The sequence below is a fragment of the Eulemur rufifrons genome, chromosome 2, assembly GCF_041146395.1.
Source record: "Eulemur rufifrons isolate Redbay chromosome 2, OSU_ERuf_1, whole genome shotgun sequence".
Taxonomy (NCBI): Eukaryota; Metazoa; Chordata; class Mammalia; order Primates; family Lemuridae; genus Eulemur; species Eulemur rufifrons.
In genome coordinates this window covers 37166465-37187432 of record NC_090984.1, presented here as the reverse complement: position 1 = coordinate 37187432, position 20968 = coordinate 37166465, and the positions used below count along the sequence as shown (strand labels likewise).

At 36.2% G+C, this 20968-nt stretch overlaps 1 protein-coding gene across 13 annotated transcripts in view; it reads left to right on the top strand.

Annotated features, from left to right (window-relative positions):
* TCF12 (transcription factor 12) overlaps positions 1 to 20968 on the top strand; it is a 350504-nt gene that overhangs the window by 254439 nt on the left and 75097 nt on the right. For 12 of the 13 annotated variants that reach the window (XM_069483559.1, XM_069483534.1, XM_069483556.1 and 9 more), the window contains 2 exons: positions 11302 to 11437; positions 16626 to 16678. In XM_069483559.1, the coding sequence (XP_069339660.1) occupies positions 11302 to 11437; positions 16626 to 16678 (189 nt within the window). The remainder of the gene's footprint in view (positions 1 to 11301; positions 11438 to 16625; positions 16679 to 20968) is intronic. The other variant, XM_069483565.1, reaches the window with a different exon arrangement.

The window sequence follows — 20968 nt, the reverse complement described above, 5'->3', positions numbered from 1 at the left end:
GGGTAAGAAATATTCAAATTATTGCAGTGTGGTTCTCAATCTTTCTAGCTACTGAACAGCTCCATTTTATATAGGATGTTCTTCTGTCTTCCCATAAAATCACATTTAGAGTACCTTCCAATATAATTAACCAGGAGTTCATATTAATAAAAGATGTTGCCAAGCCCACTACTTTATCCGTCTCCTTTACCTTTCTTTTAGTGTCACCATCAAGGCTTACACTGAATAGCCTGATCAGCTGCACATTTGAGAGTCAGGGTATTTCTTGCACATGAAGATGGAAAGAAAACTTAAAATATGTTTATCACAGAGGCTACTAGAGTTCCTTATAAAGAAATGGGGATTTTTGTTTACAGACTAGAGATTTGTCATATGTAATTCAAAATGTAACTGTAGGTTTTAGCACAATAATCAAGGCCAGCGTTTCAGGGGATAACCCTTCATTGATTATTCTTCAGTATTAGATGCATTTTTCACAGATGAGATTCTAGATGACTACAAAAAAGATTCTTTTCTAAGAATATGTTAAGAAATTAGTACTATGTCATTTCTGAATACTAATTCTACCTTGAATAAGACAGCTCGCCAGAATAAAACTGCTTTGCCTAGTACCCTGTCCTCTGGGATATTTGTGTATTCTTTTTGCCTGAGATACCTTCAGGACAAGATCAGTGGTAATCAATAGCGCTTCTCATTTGTTTTAGGCAGGCAGAAAAATCAATAATATGAGCTGATATCTAATTTTAGGAAAAGAAAAATAAAATAGTTTGTGCTTTAGTATTACTTAAATGTTTGAAGAATCAAATAAAGGAAAAATATATTATCTTATTAGTGGCAGAATATAAAAATGTTAGAGTTTCTTAATTTAGCCCTTGATTTTTTTAATTATGTTTCCTCAGTGGTTTCCCAGATATTATTTCTTAGATTGTCAAGTCCTTGTGGAGACAGTGTGGTCTTATACTTCTTTTTTGTTTCTTATAATGATGAACAACTCATTTTAGTGAACAGGATAAAATATGATCTTGCATTCTTAAAAAGAAACAATTTTTCCTATCTTTATCTTACCTAATCATATGGATCATGATACAGATTAAATAGGGGAAACAGTCAATTGCTGTGAGTGAAATATAGCCTCTGTATCTTTTTTGGCATTTATATTCATTATGGAGCCAGAAGACAGGGCATTTCCTAAGTGCATTGCCTGATTTGTCTATTGTGAGGAGAAAAGTTTGTCAACACTAAAATTGTAACAAGTAAACTTTTTTTTCCTAACAATATTTGTTCTTTTTTTTCTTCCTTTACTGTATTCAAATATGCAAAGTCTACCATTATGTATTCTATAGACAACTCAGATTTAGGATTATAATCTACAAATTTATTTATAAACTACTTATATTTTTTCAAATTAACAGTCTTATAAATGATAATTCGGTTAGCAAACTGTTTCAGAAGTCTTGTATTGAGGAAAGGGCTTTCTGAACAGACCTAGATTTTATTAGGGTTCTACTACGTGTTATCCATATAATATATAAAATCTATATAGTACTTAATGAGATTGCTATAAATACTAACTGAGATGGTACATTTGAAAACACACTAGTGGATCTTTGATATTTGTTCTACTTTACTCCTACTTTTTATTTTGAAAAATTATAAACCAGAAAATAACACAGAAAAGGTTGAATAATAATACAATGAATGTCCACTTGCTCTTCATGAGGAGTCATCAATTAACATTTCACTATGTTTGTGTACATACTCCTTTTCTTTCACTCTGTGTGTGTGTATGCTGTATATGACCTTATACACACAAATGTACATACTTCTGCTGAATCATTTGAGAATAAGTTGACATTTTCTCTTTATTCTTGATCTTGATTTATATTGCTTGAATCTGTCACACCTTTCTTTGGACTTAACCTCTAATTGTCAACCTTCTCTCTAGGGGTCTGTCACTTCAGCCCCTATTCTCTTGCCGATTTCCAACATCCTTTCTTACCATAGCCATTGGGAGTTGTAACCCAGCCAGTTTGGATTCAGAGCAGACGGGATCTTCTGAAACCTCAGGTCACTTGCTTAGGACAAAGGGTTTGTGCCCAAGAAACAGAATAAAAATGTCATTCATCTTATTTTCATTCTTTTGTGATATTTAGAATGTGGTGATTTATAGGGAAAGAAAAAAATGCCACTGTTTTTTATTAACTAGGGCCGATAACCATGCTATATACCTTTACTTTTAAGCCTTACTTCTCCCAGCTACCCTGTTAGCTACTAGTAACATACCCATTTAAAGAAGAGGAAACATACTCAAAAATGTTAAGATAATTCGCCCAAGATCACCAGTCAGTATTTGAACTCAGGGCCGCTAACTGCAAAACCAGTGCTGTTTCCAGGACATCAGCAGTTTTGTAGGTGTTCATTCTACTTTTAGAAATGTAAGAAATGTACTTTCCTATTCATCGTTTAGATTTCATGCCTCTATGAGTCTTTATTATAAGTAACAATTTGACTTCTTTGAAGAAACAGCTCACCAACTAAATTTTACTCATCTGAAAGTTTATCTGTTTTTACCTTATTACTTAAGTGGACAGACTTCTCTTCACCAGCCTCCAAACTCAATCCTTTGTCTCCCCTTCAAAGCGTTAGATTAGGTTCAAAAAAACACTTTATAAAAAAGGCCAGATAGTAAATATTTTAGGTTTTGCAGACCATACATTTTCTCTTGCAACACTGAACTCTTACATTGTTGCATGAAAACAGCTATAGCCTATACATAAGTGAATGGGTGAGACTGTGTTTCAAGAAAAGTATTTTTAAAAACAGGCCCACTTTGACCTATGGGCTGTGGTTTGTCGACCCCTGTCATATTGGTCATTGTCTTATATATGTCCATAAGAATTTGTATGCCAGGGAATGTTGTGAGGGATGCTGTTAAGAGACATACAAATGTCCTTCTCCTCTCATGTGTTTGTTTATGTGTGCACAGTGACCAGCCTCATATGTGCCTTCCACATGAGAAAATACAGATAAAGTAATAAAAAAAAAAAAAACAATAGCAGGTGCCTCAAAACAAACTGATATTAATGCAAATCAGTTTGGCACAAAGCAGGGAACATCCTACTGAAAGACCAATGATGTTTAAAAGGAAAACTTCTAAGTACGTGACCCCTGCCATCAATCATGTGGTAATAGTATGTTCCATCTAGCATGCTATGAGTCATATTCTGATCTTGCTATTTGAGAAATGTTGAATGTCCCTAACATGGGCAAAATGAAAGAAAGAAATGCAAAACAGATGTGACAATGGAAATTTGACTATAACATCTATGGAAGACTTAAGGGTTCCTAGGTCACACTGCTCTTAGACATTTAACATCATCTAAAAATCCATAGTTCACAGTCTATTTTATAAATAGAAAGTACATATACATGTATTGTTTATATTGATCATTTTTATCCCTTTTATCATTTCTTCCAGAGATTATTATTTTAAGGGGGACTGTTTCTCCTTTATGTCTGATAATGACACCTTTCTCTCCCAATCTGCTGAACATTGTATCTGTTGGAATGTGTTGCAATTAATGCTAAATAATTACATTGGTATTATATAGCCTTTTCACGTATACCTCATATTTTCTGGTGATTGAAATCATCTTCTCCCCACTTTTATCCTTTATAAGGGAATATATCAACATTTCCCATAGAAGAATTTACCTTTTGAGTAGTCTGAAAAAATGACATTCTTAATTATGAGTAATTCTGAAAGATACAGTGAATGACTTTGGCTGGTGTAGTACATTGATTGCTTCATTTGTGTTCCAGCATTGTTGAATAAGCTTTAAAGAAACTGAAACATCAAATGAAAATGAAAAACAACATAGCAAAACTTATGAGATGCAGCAAAAGCCATGATCAAAGGGAAATTTATACTTACAAATGCCTACATTTTCAAAGGTGCAAGCTCTCACATCAATAATATAACTTTACACTTTATGAAACTAGAAAAGAAGAACTAAACTGAAAGCCAGCAGAAGAAAGGAAATAATAAAGATTAGGGCAGAAATAAAGAAAATAGAGAATAGGCCGGGTACAGTGGCTCACATCTGTAATCCTAGCATTCTGGGAGGCTGAGGCAAGAGGATCACTTGAGGTCCAGAGTCCAAGACCAGACCCCCTCTACCAAAAATAGAAAAAATTAGCGGATTGTGGTGGCATGCACACCTAGTCCCAGCTACTCTGGAGGCAGGAGGATTACTTGAGCCTAAGAGTTTGTGGTTGCAGTGAGCTATGATGACACCATTTTACTCTAGCCAGCACAAGAGAGCAGAGCTCTGTCTCAAAAAAAAAAAAAAGAAAGAAAGAAAGAAAAGAAAATAGAGAATAGAAGATAGTGGAAAGAATCAACAAAATCAAAAGTTGGTTCTTTAAAAAGAGCAACAAAATTGACAAACTTTTAGCTAGACTGACAAAGCAGAGTCAGGTTATTATTATTTTTTTTTTCCCATTTTAAAATAAATTTTATTGTATATATTTGAGGTTTACAACATAGGCTACATATATATAGTAAAACAGTTACTATATATTAAGCAAATTAAGGTATCTTATGTCACATAGCTACGTTTTTTAAGATCTATTTGTCAGATGCAAAGGACTCCTTTTAGCCTTACCTTGTTTGACTTTTACATAACATTTATCTCCACGGATCACTTCTTTTTTCTTGAAAATCTCCTCTTGATCTCCGTGACTCCACCACCTCCCCATTTTCCCTCTCTCTCTCTGATGATTCCTCCCCACCCCCACCCCCAGCCCCCAATGCTATTGTTCCTCAGGGTCCTTGGGTCTCATCCGTTTTCAATCTCTTTGGGTAATTTCATTCACATCCATGGTTCCACAGAGTCAGGTTATTAAGTATGAAATGTCCAGTTTCCTTAAGTACTAAGTTTGACAATTGATATCTCTGACATTTCACTTTGACACTTCTTGTTTTATTTTTATTGTGAAGGTACATCCTCAGTCTTTCAAATGCACCTTTTGGCTTGTGATTATCAAATTATTTTTAGAGCAATTTTTGTGAAACCATGGATAAGTCAAAAATTCATGTTATTTTCAAATATGAGTTCCATCGTGGAACCAGTGCAGCACAGACAGCTTAAAATATCAATGAAGTGCTTGGAAAGGATGTGGCTAATGAATGTACAGTACGTTGATGGTTTGAGAAGTTCCATTCTGGTGATTTTAATCTTGAAAATGAGTCACGTGGCCAGGTGCGGTGGCTCACGCTTATAATCCTAGCACTCTGGGAGGCCGAGGCCGGAGGATTGCTTGAGGTCAGGAGTTCGAGACCAGCCTGAGCAAGAGCGAGACCCTGTCTCTACTAAAAATAGAAAGAAATTAGCTGGACAACTAAAAATATATAGAAAAAATTAGCTGGGCATGGTGGCACATTCCTGTAGTCCCAGCTACTTGGGAGGCTGAGGCAGTAGGATTACTTGAGCCCAGGAGTTTGAAGTTGCTGTGAGCTAGGCTGACGCCATGGCACTCTAGCCCGGGCAACAGAGTGAGACTCTGCCTCAAAAAGAAAAAAAAAGAAAAGAAGAAAATGAGTCACGTGGGCAACCTGAGAACAAGTTGGATAATGATGAACCAAAAGCTGTAATGGAAGTGTATCCCATCTCAACCTATGCATGAATTAGCAGCAAGCTTTGATGTTACTATTCCAACAATATTGGGCCATTTGAAATAAATGGGCAAGGTAAAGAAGCTGGATGAATGAGTACTGCATGAATTAAACAAGCATCAGAAGAGAAATCGTCCGGAAGCTTGCCTTTCTTTGCTGTCACAACATAAAAGCGAACCATTTGTACACCATATTGTTATGTGTGATGAAAAATGGATTCTTTTTGGCAATCACAAGCATTCGCCATGATGATTGGATAAAGATGAAGTGCTGAAACACAGTCCAAAACTGAATATTCAAAAAAAGCTGATGGTGTCTGTTTGGTGGTCCAGTACTGGTATTATCCACTACAGCTTCATGAAACCTGGTCAGTACATTACAGCAGAAGTCTACTACAGACAACTGAATGAAATGATGAGGATGCTTGAGATTAAGCAGCTGAGATCAGTCAATAGAGACAGGCCAATTCTCTTGCAAGGCAACGCTTGACCACATGTTGCACAAACAGTGCTGCTCAAACTGTAGCAGCTGGACTTGGAAACTCTCTGTCATCTGCCATATTCACCAGACCTTGTACCAACTACCACTTCTTCCAGGCTTTGGACGACTACTTGCAAGGAAAAAGATTCAATTCTCAACAAGCTGCAATTTCATCACCACTCACTCTCCAGTCGTCTTTGCTGCTGACATAAACAAGCTACCGTTAAGATGGCAACACTATGTCGATAGTTTAGAAACATACTTTGACTAATTGTACTGCTTCTTATTTGAGACATAATAAGCTTTTGATTCAAAATCAGACATTTCATATTTAATGACCTAATAGTAATAAAAATCCCCCCAGTATAGAAAAATCCAGAACTAAATGGCTTCACTAGTGAATTCTACCACTCATTTAAAGAAGATATAATGCCAGTCCTTCTCTGACACTTCCTAACTCATCCTATGAAGCCAGCATTATCCTGATACAAAAGCCAGACAAAGATACTACAGGACAAGGGAAACTACCAATCAATATCCCTTTTTGAATATTGTTGTAAAAATCCTTTATGAAATACTAGCAAACCGAGTCCAGGAGCATATTAAAAGGATTATACTTCATAACCAAGTGAGTTTTATCCCAGGAATGCAAAGCTAGTTCAACATGAAAATTAATCAGTGTAATCTACCACATTAATAGAATGAAGGGGAAAATACCACATGATCATTTCAATTGATGCCTGAAAAATAATCTGACACAATTCAACACCTTTTCATGATGTTAACATTTAGCAAGCTCAGAATAGGAGGGAACTTTCTCAATTTGATAAGGGACATTGTGAAATGCCCACAGGTAATACCATATTTGATAGTAATAGCATGAAAGCTTCCCTCTAAGATCAGAAATGAGATGAGGTCTTAACCGCTTATATTCAGTATTGTACTGGTGTTCCAAACAGGGCAATTTGAGCCAGGTGTCGTGGCTCATACCTGTGTTCTCAGTGACTTGGGAGGCTGAGTTGGGTTGAATTCCTTGAGCTCAGGAGTTTGAGGCTACAGTGAGCTATGATTGTGCCACTGCACTCTAGCCTAGGTGATAGAGTGAGACCCCGTCTCTAAGAAAAATTTAAAAATAAAAATAAACAGGGCAGTTAGGCAATCAAAGAAATAAAAGGCATTCAAATTATAAAAGAAGTAAAACTGTCAGTATTTACAGATGATCTGATCTTATACGTAGAAAATCCTAAGAAATTCACAATAAAACTATTAGAGCTAATAAATGAATTTAGTAAAGTTGCAGGATATAAGATAAGCACATAAAAATTAGTCATATTTCCATACACTAATGAAACCAAAAATAAAATTAAAAAAACAGCTCCATTTACTATTACTATTTAAAAGAATAAAATACCTAGTAATAAGTGTAAACACAAGGTCTAAGACTTGTATACTGGAAACTACAAAGCATTGCCAAAAGAAATCAAAGAAGACCTGAATAAATGGAAACACATTTGGTGTTCATTAATTGGAAGACTTAATATTGTTAAGATGGCAATACTCCCGAAAGCAGTCTACAGATTCAGTACAATTTCTATCAAAATTCCAATGTCCTCTTTTTGCAGAAATGGAAAAGCTGATCCTCAAATTTACATGGAATTTCAAGAAAGTCTCACATAGTCAAAACAATGTTGAAAAAGAAGAACAAATTTGGAGTGCTCACCCTTTCCAATTTCAAAACTTACTACAAAGTTATAGTAATCAAAACAGTGTGGTACCAGCAGAAGGTAGACAGACATAGACCATGAGACAGAACTGAGAGTTCAGAAATAAATCCAAACATCTATAGCCAATTGATTGTCAACAAGAATGCAGAGACCACTGAATAGAGAAATAGTATTCTTCTCAACAAATAATACTGGGACAACTGGATGTCCACATGCAAAAGAATGAGGTTGGGCCTCTTCCTCATACTGTAGAAGAATGAAAACTGTGAAATTCTCAGGAGAAAATGCAGGGCTGTATCTTTATGACCTTAGGTTTGGCAGTGGATTCTTAGATACAACATCAAAAGAATCAGCAACAAAAGAAAAAATAAGTTAAACTTCATCCAAATTGAAAACATCTGTGCATCAAAGGACATTATCAAGACAGTGAAGAGACAACCTACAGAATAAGAGAAAATATCTGAAACCCATATTATCTGATAAGGGTCTAGTATCCAGAACACATACAGAACTCTTTCAATACAACAACAAAAAGAAAACCAGATTAGAAAATGGGCAAAGAACTTAGACATTTTTCCAAAGAAGATACTCAGATATCCATCAAGCCCATGGAAAGATGTTCAATATCACTAATCATTAAGGTCATGAAAATCAAAACTACAGTAAGATACCACTTTACTCCACAAGGATGGCCATAATTTAAAAAGCAAACAAACAGAAATTAACAAGTGATGGCAAGGATTTGGAAAAGTTGGTACCTTCATATGTTGCAGGTAGGAATGTAAAATTGTGCAGCTGCTGTGGAAAACAGTTAAACAGTTCTTCAAAAAGTTAAACATAGAATTACATGTGACCCAGCAATTGCACTGCTAGCTATATATCCAAAAGAATTGAAAACCGGTGCTCAAATATTTGCACATGAATGTTCATAGCAGCACTATTCACAGTAGTTCAAAGCTAGAAATAACAAAAATGGCCATCAATGGATGAATGGATTAAAAGATTGTGGGATAGCCATACAATAGAATATCATTCAGCCCTAAAAAGGAATGAAGTACTGATACATGCTACAGTGTAGATAAACTTCAGAAACATTATGTTAAGTGAAAGAAGTCAGACACACAGGCCACATGTTGTATAATATGATTTCATATATGTTAAATATCCAGAATAGGCAAATCCATAGACACAGAAAGCAGATTGGTAGTTGCCAGGAGGAGGGGAAGTAACTGTTTAGTGAGTATGGAGTTTCCTTTTGGGGCGATGAAAATATTTTGGAACTGGATGATGATGATGGTTGAGCAAGATTATGAATGTATTGAATCCCACTGATGAAACACCTTTAAATTGTTAATTTTATGTTATATGAATTTTCCCTAAATTTTTTTTAAAGCAGAAACATTAAAAAAAAAAAAAAAGTCATTTAGATGAGAGCTTTTCTTAACTATTAGAATGGAGGCAGAGACTGGGCTACTATGACTATTATTCCAAACTTATGCCGATTCTTTCTTACCAGAGCTGAGGTTTATTTCTTGGTACCTTAGGATACTCAGTGGCTGAAATGACAGCCAGCAAGAGTCTGGTGGTGGCACTAAGGGGTATTAAATATATGATGGGAAATTAGTAAATGTACTAGAGGAAACAGCTCTTTTCACTTGAGAGTATCCTCTCAAGTATATTCAACACCCTTTCTGTTCGAGGTCTTCTTTCCCTCTCTTATCTTTCAAGTCTGTATAATCTCATTTCATCTCAGCTACCAGAAATTTTGGAGCCAAATTCTGCCAAACATCATTTATTTTACGATAGGGTTACTGGGTTAGTGCTGCTGAATCTCTGGATTTCAGTAAAGCATTTGACAAATTCTCATTATGTCACTATTGCATATCTCAGGGCTCTCTCCTCAGCCTTGTCATCCTGATGAGTTTTTCTTAACCACAGTTTTGATGTCTAGACATTAGAAAGGCTAGCAGATACATTGGTTGACAGACTCAGAGTCTGAAAGATAGGAACAAGTGACTATTACGGACCAAATAGAGCAAGATGAATTTTATTAGAGATAAATGTTAAGTTTTGTACTTGAGACCAAAAAGCACAAACTGAACAAGTACAACATTGGAAGGACATGACTTAATAGCAGCACATGCAACAAAATGAAGAGCCACAGAGTGTTATCATTCTTAACCTCTCGATATGAGCTAACACAAATGGGTTGTTTAAACACAGTGTTGAAAACTACTTCACACTATTCAGGCCACATCTGGGGCATTGTCCTCCTCCATTCTATTTTACAAGAGACTTTGACAAACTGAAAATAAATCCAGAGGACAGTGTCAGGGATGGTGAGAAGCAGCAGTCCCCAACATTTTTGTCACCAAGGACCAGTTTCATGGAAGATAATTTTTCCATGGGTGGGGAGGGGGAGGTGGAGGTCATGCAGTGATGCTAGCAATGGGGAGCAGTGGCTGTCAGTATGGATGAAGTGCTCGCCCACTGCTCACCTCCTGCTGGGCGGCCAGCTTCCTGGGTTTCATGGAAGACAATTTTTCCACAGACAGCGGGTAGAGGGGAGCAGAGCTCGGCGGTGATGTGCAGCCAGGTTCCTAACAGGCTGCACCTCAGAACTGCAGGTTGAGGAGGACACTCAAACCCATGTCATGAGACACAAGTGAAGAAAACAGGAATGGCTAGTCTTGAAAATGTTGGTACTTGGAAAACAATGAAAGCTATCACAAAAGAAAAAAAGGGGAAGGAAAAAGAACAGAGTCTACTGCCTTGTGTGGTCATGAAAGCATTAGAGCAAAGGCTGGTGATTATTTTTCAGAAATATTGTTGGTTACTAAAGGGTGGAACCACATAGTCACTAAAGTGTCTTTCAACCCTGAGATTGTGTGGATCTACATAATTACTAGAAAGCAGGCAGCATGACAGTGGGAAGAAAGAGAAAATATAGGCTGAAACCAATGGTCTAACTGAATTCAAAAAGTACTTATTTAAGTACCTTTTAAAAAAAAAAAAAGAGAGACAGAGGGTTGCTCGGTCCCCAAGGCTGAATGAAGTATAGTGCCATCATCATGGCTCACTGTAGCCTTGAATTCCTGGGCTCAAGACATCCTCCTGCCTCAGCCTCCCAAGTAGCTGGGACTGTAGGTGCGCACCACCATGCCTGGCTAATTTTTTGTAGAAATGGGATCTCACCTGTGTTGCCCAGGCTAGTCTTGAACTCCTGGCCTCAAGCTGTCCTCCCATCTTGGCCTTTCAGAGTGCTGGAATGACAGTCATAAGCCACCATGCCTGGCCTGAGTGTTTCTTAAATTCAAGGCATTGCTGAAGATACTATTAATAATTCAGAAATGATGAAATTTTCAGGTTTGGGTTGGGATCAGCAGGAAGATAATTTGTTTCCTTGGCCTTATTTTATAGTCTAGTCTCCTGAGACAAGATCTAGGGCTTGGGAGCCCAGCACAGCTGTCTTCTTCAGGAAAACCTGGGACACCATACTATTCATTCTCTACCACAAGTTCCAGGAGAAGACCTCTCCATGACTCTGCAGCACTTGGTGAGTGTTATCATTGAACAAATCCCATCCTACAAATCTTTCTTTCTTTTTTTTTTTTTTTTCTCCCTTAGTCTGTACTTCTGGCCATGCTTTTAATTAGAAGAAATTTGGATTCTTGGGTATCATGTTGATGTTAGGGCTTATATGCATAAAAATAATATGTCTATTAGATATCTAATAAATGAAATCAAAATGTTTACTTTTACAAATCCATCATAAGTTTTTTATTAAAGGGTTGGCCACAAGTAATTTTGAATGGCTCTCTAAGCTATAATTTTTAATAAGTTTCAAACAACCAATTTAATAGTCTTGTTTGGACTTCAATATGAGGAAATAAGTAGGAAAAAATAGAACTTAATTATTGAAGTTAAACTGTAAGTTTTTAAGCCGAGTTTTTCTTATAATTAAAATTTCATGTTCTAATATTAACACCTATTTTATTTTTTTTTTTTTTTACTAAAGTTGTTGTGATACTGAACAGTTTACAAAGTGATTTGATATATATTCTCATCTCGTTAATACAGCAGCCCTGCTAGGCAGTGGATATAATCCTAGATTTTAACATAACAGCCAAGGCTTTGCTGGGCAAACGATGGCTCATGCCTATAATTCTACCACTTTGGGAGGGGAGACTAAAGGATCCCTTGAGGCCAGGAGTTCGAGACCAGCAGGGTAACAGTGAGACCCAGTCTCTACAAAAAATTCTTTAAAATTAGCCAGGCATGGTGACTTGAACCTGTAGTTCCAGCTACTCCAAGGCTGCGACAGGAAGATCTTTAGCCCAGAAGTTTGAGGTTGCAGCGAGCTATGATGATGCCAGTGTACTCTAGCTTAGGCAGCAGATCAAGAGTCTGTCTCAAAGAAAAGGCTCAAAAGAGGACACACTCATATAATTAGCAGGTGGTTTACCCAGGATAAAATTTAAGATTTTCTGACTCTAAGTTCAGTGTTTGTATATTAATTGCTTCTACTCCACAGTTTTTTTTTAAACTGAGGTAAAATTAGCTATATTAAGGTATACAATTAAGTGGCATAAACTACATTCACAATGTTGTACAGCTATCACCCCTGTCTAGTTCCAAAACATCACCTGAAAAGGAAACCCTATTACATATTAAGCATTCAAGCCCCATTTTTTGTTTTTTTAGTTTCCTTCTTTTATGTCTTTCCAACCAGGCCAGTCTGTTTTATGTTGGTGTTTACAGTAAGCCTCAGGTGTTCTCTGATGCCTTATTCAATCTATGTTTAAACGTCAGAATTTTTGGTGATTCCTACCAAAGATCCTTTATATAAGAAAATTAAAGCCATAAAGTATGTTTACATTAAAGGAGGCCAGCTTCTAAAATAAATATAGTCCACCAAAAGAATGTATGTCACAGTTATTCATTGCACAAATATTTGTAGACTGCTTCCAATTTGTGTATCTACCTTCTGTTAAACCTATATATTGGTGAAATATTTCTAGTCTCCAGGGTTAGGGTATGCTTGAAGGTATAAAAGGGTATAATGATGGATCATCACATTCAGCGTAGAAAACTCTGATTAGATGTGTCCACTTCTCAGTATTATGGATGATTTAGTATGTGCACTGTTAAAGTCAGCCCAGATGATTTAGACAAGTATACTTTTTGTTATGAAAGAAATGATAAATTGTAAATGCATTTCTCTGTCTCCACTCTTGTTTTCCTATCTAATGAGTTAGTCAGGGTAGGAACATTCATTTGAGTCTATATGTGTCAGTGTCATGCTAGAAAAATATCTTATTAGTATGCTATATAAGTAAATACTGTGACAGAAGGCAGTAATACATACCAATATACTATTACTAAAAGTTTAGGGGGAAATTATTGCAACAATTAGAAAAAGGGGGGTAGATTTCATAAAAAATCAGACTTAAAATTCAGGTTTGCTATAAGTTAAAATATACATCTTTTTCATTTTCATTCTGATGGTGAATACTATTGTTGTCCCCTGCATGCTAGGAATGATGCTGTACACACTACCTCTTTACAAATTACAGTTATAATTACGACCTTGTAATTTTAACCTCTTGTTACAAATGAGGAACCAAGATCCAGAGAAGCTAAGTAACTCAACCAAGGCTGAGTAGGGATATGGTGGTTCTCTTGATGCCTAGGGAGGCCCACCCATCTCCTATGTGAATACCAGTGGATTATTATTACATTCTTCATTATTCTTTCTTAGTCTTAGCCACTCTTTCTTGGCATTGCAGTTATTGATAAAATCTCAGAGTTTAAAAGGACTTCAGAGATTATCTACACCAACCTCATCTGCTCAAACTATTTGGGTCCTTTAGGAAATCAACATTGTGCAGAATAGTACCTAATTGTACAATTTATAATCATTTTGCCTCACATTTTAATATAAACCTAATAATAATGGCTGAAATCTGTTAAGTGTCATGCTGTGTTTGGTACTGGCCTGAGTTGCTTTCATGTATTGTCATAGTATATGAAATACACAAAAGGAGGTGTTATCACCTTTTTATGGATGAGGTAACTGAAGCTCAAAGAGGTTAAGTGGCTTACCTTAGCTCACCCAGCTGCTGTATGATGGAGCTGAAATTTGAATCCAGCCAGCTTACTCTCTTAACTGTTATATTTTGCAGGCTCTCAAAAGTAAACTGTGAATCCCAGGCTCATGAGTTAAATCAGGCATTTTATATTAATATGTCATTTTATAGTGATAGCTAATGATGAGATACAAAAGAAAAATTTCTATTCATGAGGCAGGGAAAAACTGGCCTAAACTAAGTAGCAATATCATCTCCTAGAAATGACTCCAAAATAGAGTGATTGGCTTCAAACTGGTAGGGGCAGTTAAATTGACTGTGTTGATATAGAATATGGCCTTTTTGTTTTGTTTTGTTTGGGTTTTGCTTGAGACAGAGTCTTGCTCTGTTGCCCAGGCTGGAGTGCAGTGGTGTGATCGTAGCTCATTGCAGCCTCAATCTCCAGGGATCCTTCTGCCTCAGCCTTCTGAGTAGCTAGGACTGTAGGCATGTATTTTTTTATTTTTATAGACACAGGATCTTTCTGTGCTGCCCAGGCTGGTCTCGAACTCCTGGCCTCAAATAAACCTCCTGCTTTGGCCTCCCAAAGCTTTGGGATTACTGAGTGCATGAGCCACTGCGCTCAGCCCAGAGTGTGGCTTTTGCTCAAGGGATGCTGCATTAGTTGTGAGGAATTGGGCTTTAAGTTTTACACAGACACAGATACAGTGCTTATCTTTGACACTTCTGTATTAAGGAAATATAGGCTGCCTCTTGGGGTAGGGGCACAGATGCTAATGAATGCTTTTTCCCCTTTTTATGGTATAAAATTTTTTCACATGCTACTTATAAAGTTGCTTTTTTTGCTTTGCAGCCTCCTGGGATATTCACTGTACAGAATTCCCAGCCCAAATTGAAATGGGTTAAACTGCATGTTTGTATTGTGTCATTTATGATCTAGGAAAATGTAGTCAGTCCTCCATATCCATGGGTTCCACATCCACGGTTTCAACCAACCACAAATAGAAAAATTAAAAAAACAGATCGTTGTGTCTGTACAGAATATGTACAGACTTTTTTCTTGTCATTATTCCCTAAACAATATAGTAAAATAACTATTTACATAGCATTTACACTGTATTAGGTATTATAAGTAATCTAGCAATGATTGGAAGTATATGTAGGATATGTGTAGATTATATGCAAATACTGTACCATATAATGGTACCAATAAAATACCATTTTATTTCAGGGACTTGAGTATCGTGAATTTTGGTATCCTCAGAGGGTCCTAGAACCAATCCCCCATGGATACATAGGCATAACTGTACTGTGCTGGTTTAATTCTCATTTTTACAGTTTTCAAAAATATACTTTACATCGCCCTCCTCATGTGTTCTCTCTTTCTAATACTGAACCCCTCTGAAAATCCTGAATTTGATCCATTATTTATGTAAGATTGGAAAGTTATGTTTATCACTTTATTTTACAAGAAAGAAGATGAACAAGTTTTAAATTTTACAGCTAAGTAAAATTAAAATACTAAGTGAGGCTGGTTAGCATATGAAAATACTCATGTTTTCATTTATTGATGAATTGTCTTTAGAAAGAAATATACTTTCTCTATCAAGTTATTTCCTGGAAATAAATATAAACATTAAAGGGTGAGTTGTACAATAATTAGTGCTGGAGTTGCAATTTAGCCACACATTTTTAAGGGAAATGTTCTTACTCAATACTGTATGATATTATATGTATCAATGCCCACATTCAGTAGTTTATGTGGCATATCTACACATTATAGCCTTATTTTTCATTCTTTAAATTTTATTGCAAATAAAATTTACTATAATAAATTATAGCATAGCATTAGCTGTTAGTTTTTTAAATATGCTTTATACCTAATCTAATTCTCAATGTGATGCAGAAACTAAATTTGTATGTTAAGGAATTTTATTTATTTATTTATTTATTTTTGAGATGGGGTCTCTTTCTGTCACCCAGGTTAGAGTCCAGTAGCATCATCATAGTTCTTTGTAACCTCAAACTCCTGGGCTCAAGTGATCCTCTTGATTCAGCCTCCTGAGTAGCTGGGCCTATAAGCACATGCCACCATGCCCAGCTAATTTTTTTAATTTTTTTGTAGAGACAGGGTCTCTCTATGTGGCTCAGGCTGGTCTTGAACTCCTGGCCTCCAATGATCCTCTTGCCTTGGCCTCCCAAAGTGCTGCGATTATAGGCATGAGCCACCATGCACAGCCAGGAATCTTATTATTAACATGACTTGTTGCACCAAGTGCCCCTCTGCAAATGAAACTGGGATAAATGATGTAAAGTCCCTAAGTATAGTTCTTGGCACATAACAGGTTAAGAAATGTTCATTCCCTTCCCTCATATCTGTTTATTGGTTTGTTGTTTTCTTTCTTGTTTCTCTTTATTTGCTGTCCTCTTCCCAAATGTATGGATTATATATTTTCAGAATGTATCACTTTATTAGAAGAACCTGTTTTGCACTAGAACCAGTTAAAAGGAATGAAGCCCCCATTCTTGTATTTCCCTGTTTACTCCCAAATTTTAGAAAACAAGAAAGACGCTAGGGGAAAAAATTGTTTCCCATTCATTTGAAGTCTGATTTTTCTTACTATGTTGATGAAATATATTGTTTTCCATGTGCAGATCCTTTGCAAGCAAAGAAAGTCAGAAAGGTGCCTCCTGGTTTGCCTTCTTCTGTAAGTACCCTTTTTTTACTTGATGGTAAACAAACTAATTTCAAGTATTCAGTATTTCCTTGCCAAAATGGGCGTACTTTACATAGTAACTGTTCACTGCTGAATGAAATCATTGATTAAGTCCACATTTAATTTTAGGTTTTTAGATTTCTCTGTGATGATTTGTAGCTAACTCATATGCTCTTATTCCATGTCCCTGTCATTTGAATTACCCTCTTGGGAAGTGGACTAGGCCGGTAGCTGTCAAAGATGATCTCCTGTACAGGTCTTTTGATGTTTAATTAGTCATTATGTTGCTGAACAGGAGGACAGACAGAGATTAATAGTTGAAAATCTTAGAAATTTACATTTGTAATAATCCCAATGGAGCTAAAGACATTAAGATTCGGAGGACATGTTTGGCTCAGCTTGCCTCAGTAGGACTGAGGTTATTAATATGCATAAATCACCAAGTCAGATGTTCATTGTGAAGCCCTTGTGGATTTTAAAGCCTTCATTAAGCCTATCCTAACTTCAGCCTAGCATCAGGAAAGCTTTCAAGCAACTAGTTTGTTGATCCCTTTTTGCTCAAAAATGTATCCTTTGAGAATAAAAGGCTTTGATGAAGGAGGTTGGAAAGGTTTGGTGGAACAGTCATTAATGGCCTTGATAATCTAATACTGTAAGGGTGTTTGTGCTTTTAAATATGGTTTATTCTTTAAAGGAGTAAAAATATTTGTAAATGAACCCACATCATAAATCCACCTACAATTTTAAAATCTCTGGTACAAGGAAGGAAGGTTTTTTTTTTTTTTTTATTCCTCTCCCTTTGCTTAGAACAAATCAGGAGTGAGGCTGTTGGATTGAGGCCCCGTGCCTTGTAGGGTACATCTCTTTGTTGTGTAAATGGCTGTTGGGCTTTTATTTGGAAGTACTTAACACATGGGCGCAGGTGCTGCCGGATGAGTCACAGCTCATCGAAGTATAGACTGAATGGAATATCCGGCTTGGCAAGTAGTAATCTAGAAGGAGCAGCATGGGTCTGAGCTTTTTATTTTTTATTAAGGCTAAAGTAGAGATATCATCTTTTTGGTTGTTTGCCTGCCTTCTTTTCTGTGTTCTTCCCCGCCTCCTCTATCGTGTGATACGTGAAAAGTCGAATTTGAAATCCTCTTTGAAACTCAGTTCCAGATGGATCTGAGTTTTATGCAGCCTAGGGCAGCTGTGCTCTGAACCTGCAGCCTACCTGGAAGGTTGGATTGCAGCTGCAGGCATTCTTAAAAGCTTTTGCTTACATAAGCACTTGGGCCCACTAGAGGCTGAATAGCTGCTTGATAAACAAAATGAACACAATGCCTCAAATCATTATTCCCGAAGACAGGAATTTTTTTTCAGCAGCAGCTAAAAATAGTTGAGCAATTTACATTTTAACAGTTGTGTGCTATGCAGGGGTAGGTGGTTCAGCAGTATAACAGATGATTTCTGTTAAATTAACAGAAATCATATTAAAACTGACAGAACTATTAAAACATGTAACTGCGATTTTCTTGTAATTTATTACTATAATTCTATGAGAGTAATAAAAGTTAAATTACATATTAATATTTAGTGAAACTGTACAGGTTTTTTAAAAAAACAGATTAGTAAATGAAAAATTCATCTCATTTCTTCTCAACCTGACATTAATTTTAAGAAACAATATATTTTCAGTGTTCTTCCATACTTCTTTCATTTTTAAAGAAAAAGGGCAAAATGGGCAGAACAGCCTGGAAAGAGAATAGACACTGGGGGTCACCAGTGTTCCTTACATTTCTAATCATAACAGTATTCACTACTTTGGAGTTAGTTCTCTGTACTGTCTCAGGTGTCTGAGACAAGCCACAGAGAAAGGGAAAGCCACTGAACTCTGATGAAACCTTGATTTCTTTAAGAAACCATTAGTAAATTTCATAAGCCAAGCCTATTTACATATTGTATTTTACTAGCTACCTTAGTACACATTGAATGTTATTAAGGATATATAACAAAGCATATTTTAAATTAAATGCTATGCTGAAATCTTAGGTTTTTAAAAGAGACAGTTTTAAAACTTTAAAGACAGATATTTTGATAAATAATGGCAAAATAATTTCTGAAAACATTATTGTTATACCATATACCTTCTCAGTATCTAAAACAAATGGGAATTTAAAGTTGTGGTTTTCTATTTGCATGCTTTTATTGAAAAATATGCAAATTATAGACTTTTCACATGTGAATTATTTAAAAAATTGAGTATAAAAATGAAAATGGACTATACATACTTATTTCATGATAATTGGAATATTATGCTTCCAAAAAAAAACTAGAAATTTGACAGTAACATTCAGATTTCAACAGTTTGCTGCTTGTCCAGTCTATCTTTAATCATTTGTAAAATATATGTTACTTTCACTATGGAACAGGAAAAGAACTAAGTTAGTATAATGCTGTACAAAAAACAATAGGCAGGGTTACTTAACATGCAGAGCATTGATAATTTGTATAATTTGACTATAGAGCATTGGTAAGAGGACTTCTTTTTCGTAAGCCATGATTTATATTTAGGTATAATGTATATCTCAGCTTTTCTGTTCCTCTCTGCAGAACAACTGAATAGTATCCTCTGTTTCTACAGGAAGATCTAATTAGGGTGTGTTGAATATCATTAAAGCAGAGTGTCAGTAACCTTAAGGAAACAGTCTACTCAAATCTGCCTGGCTCAGTTGCTGATTGGTATTACAGACTAGTCAGTTAGCTCTTAGGAATTTTGAAGTGGGAAATCTGAAGTTCTTTTCAGTTCTAAAATGCTGTATACTTACGGTTTTAAAATGGATAAGCTCACTTAGTAACCAAAAAGCATAGTTTCTTTACTCCTGATGAATAAATGGTGTTTTTAAGCACATGAAATTTTTCACTTCTCTAGATAGGTTGAAAGATTGGACAGAGTGGACTTTTGTAGCAACAGTAGAATGATGCTTGGACATTGAGAATTCAAACATTAAAACACCATCATTACCTTCAGGGAACTCTCTGTCTAATATGAGAAACAAGCATTCAGTGAATTAATTATATAGCAGTGAAGCAAGTAAAGGTGTGTACTAAGTGCTCTGATAACATAGGGTAGATAGAACTAACCCTGCTAATGGCTTCAGGAGGAATTGACGTTTAAGCTGTATCTGGAAAGATGAGTAGCAATTCATCTGTTAGAGAAGGGAGAATGGACCAGACAGTTAAAAGGCATGGAAGTATGAAAAAACAAACACATGTTCAGGCTATATCTAATAGTAAGAGTAATAGTACAGTATTACTAGATGCTATACCAGATGCAGCCTTTGTAATTTTCCTATAGCAGACCCACTGTCCCACCCCAGAGGAGGCTTTAGGGGGGAACACATAAGATCAGTCCAGATATGAAAAGGGATAAGTTGTCATAGCATTCCACCCTAGATAAAAGCCTCAAGTATCCTGGCCAAGAGATAGTAGAAGGTATTTATAATTGTTAAGGTTATCTGGGAGTTTTCAAAGGCATGGATGGTACTCTGACTTTGCAGGGTATTTTCCTTTACTGTTAGGGTTCATGAACCTCCTCTTCCCACTCCCCTCCACTAAGCACCAACTCTCTTTGTTCTCAGTGTGTGCACCAGCTGTTTTTCATCTATATCAGACTTTTACTAAGGATATAAAGTTTGAGGGAATTTTGAAGCACTGAGTGGGGGATTGGGAGCAGTTTTTTTCCCCTAATAATTTGTGGTGGTGGGGGGAAGGGAAACATTTGTAATATGTTTGTTAGCATCCTTTATAGCCTCAGTGTCACTTTGTTAAAGGTGCAGGACTTCATGTGTAAGGAACTGTGTTAACCATTACTCATATCATCCTAAGCTTTAATCTTTTGCTACACAACTCTATAAGAGAACTAATATTTCCCTGCTTAAAAATGAGGAGATTGAAGGCCGAGCAAAGTTGTTCATGCCTGTAATCCTAGCACTTTGGGAGGCCAGGGCAGCAGGATCTCTTGAAGTCAGGAATTTCAGGTTGCATGAGTTATGATACCACTGCACACAGCCTGGACAACAGAGTGAGACCCTGTCTCAAAAAAAAAAAAAAAAAATGAGATTGAGATTCAGAAACATACGTAATTTGCCCAAAAATCACACATAGGGTTAAGATTACAACCTAATTTAATATCAAAGACTATTTTCTTTTTATTTGAGCGTTAAAACATAATTATAAGCCGGGCCTGGTAGTTCACACCTGTAATCCTAGCACTCTGAAAGCCTGCGGCAGGAAGAT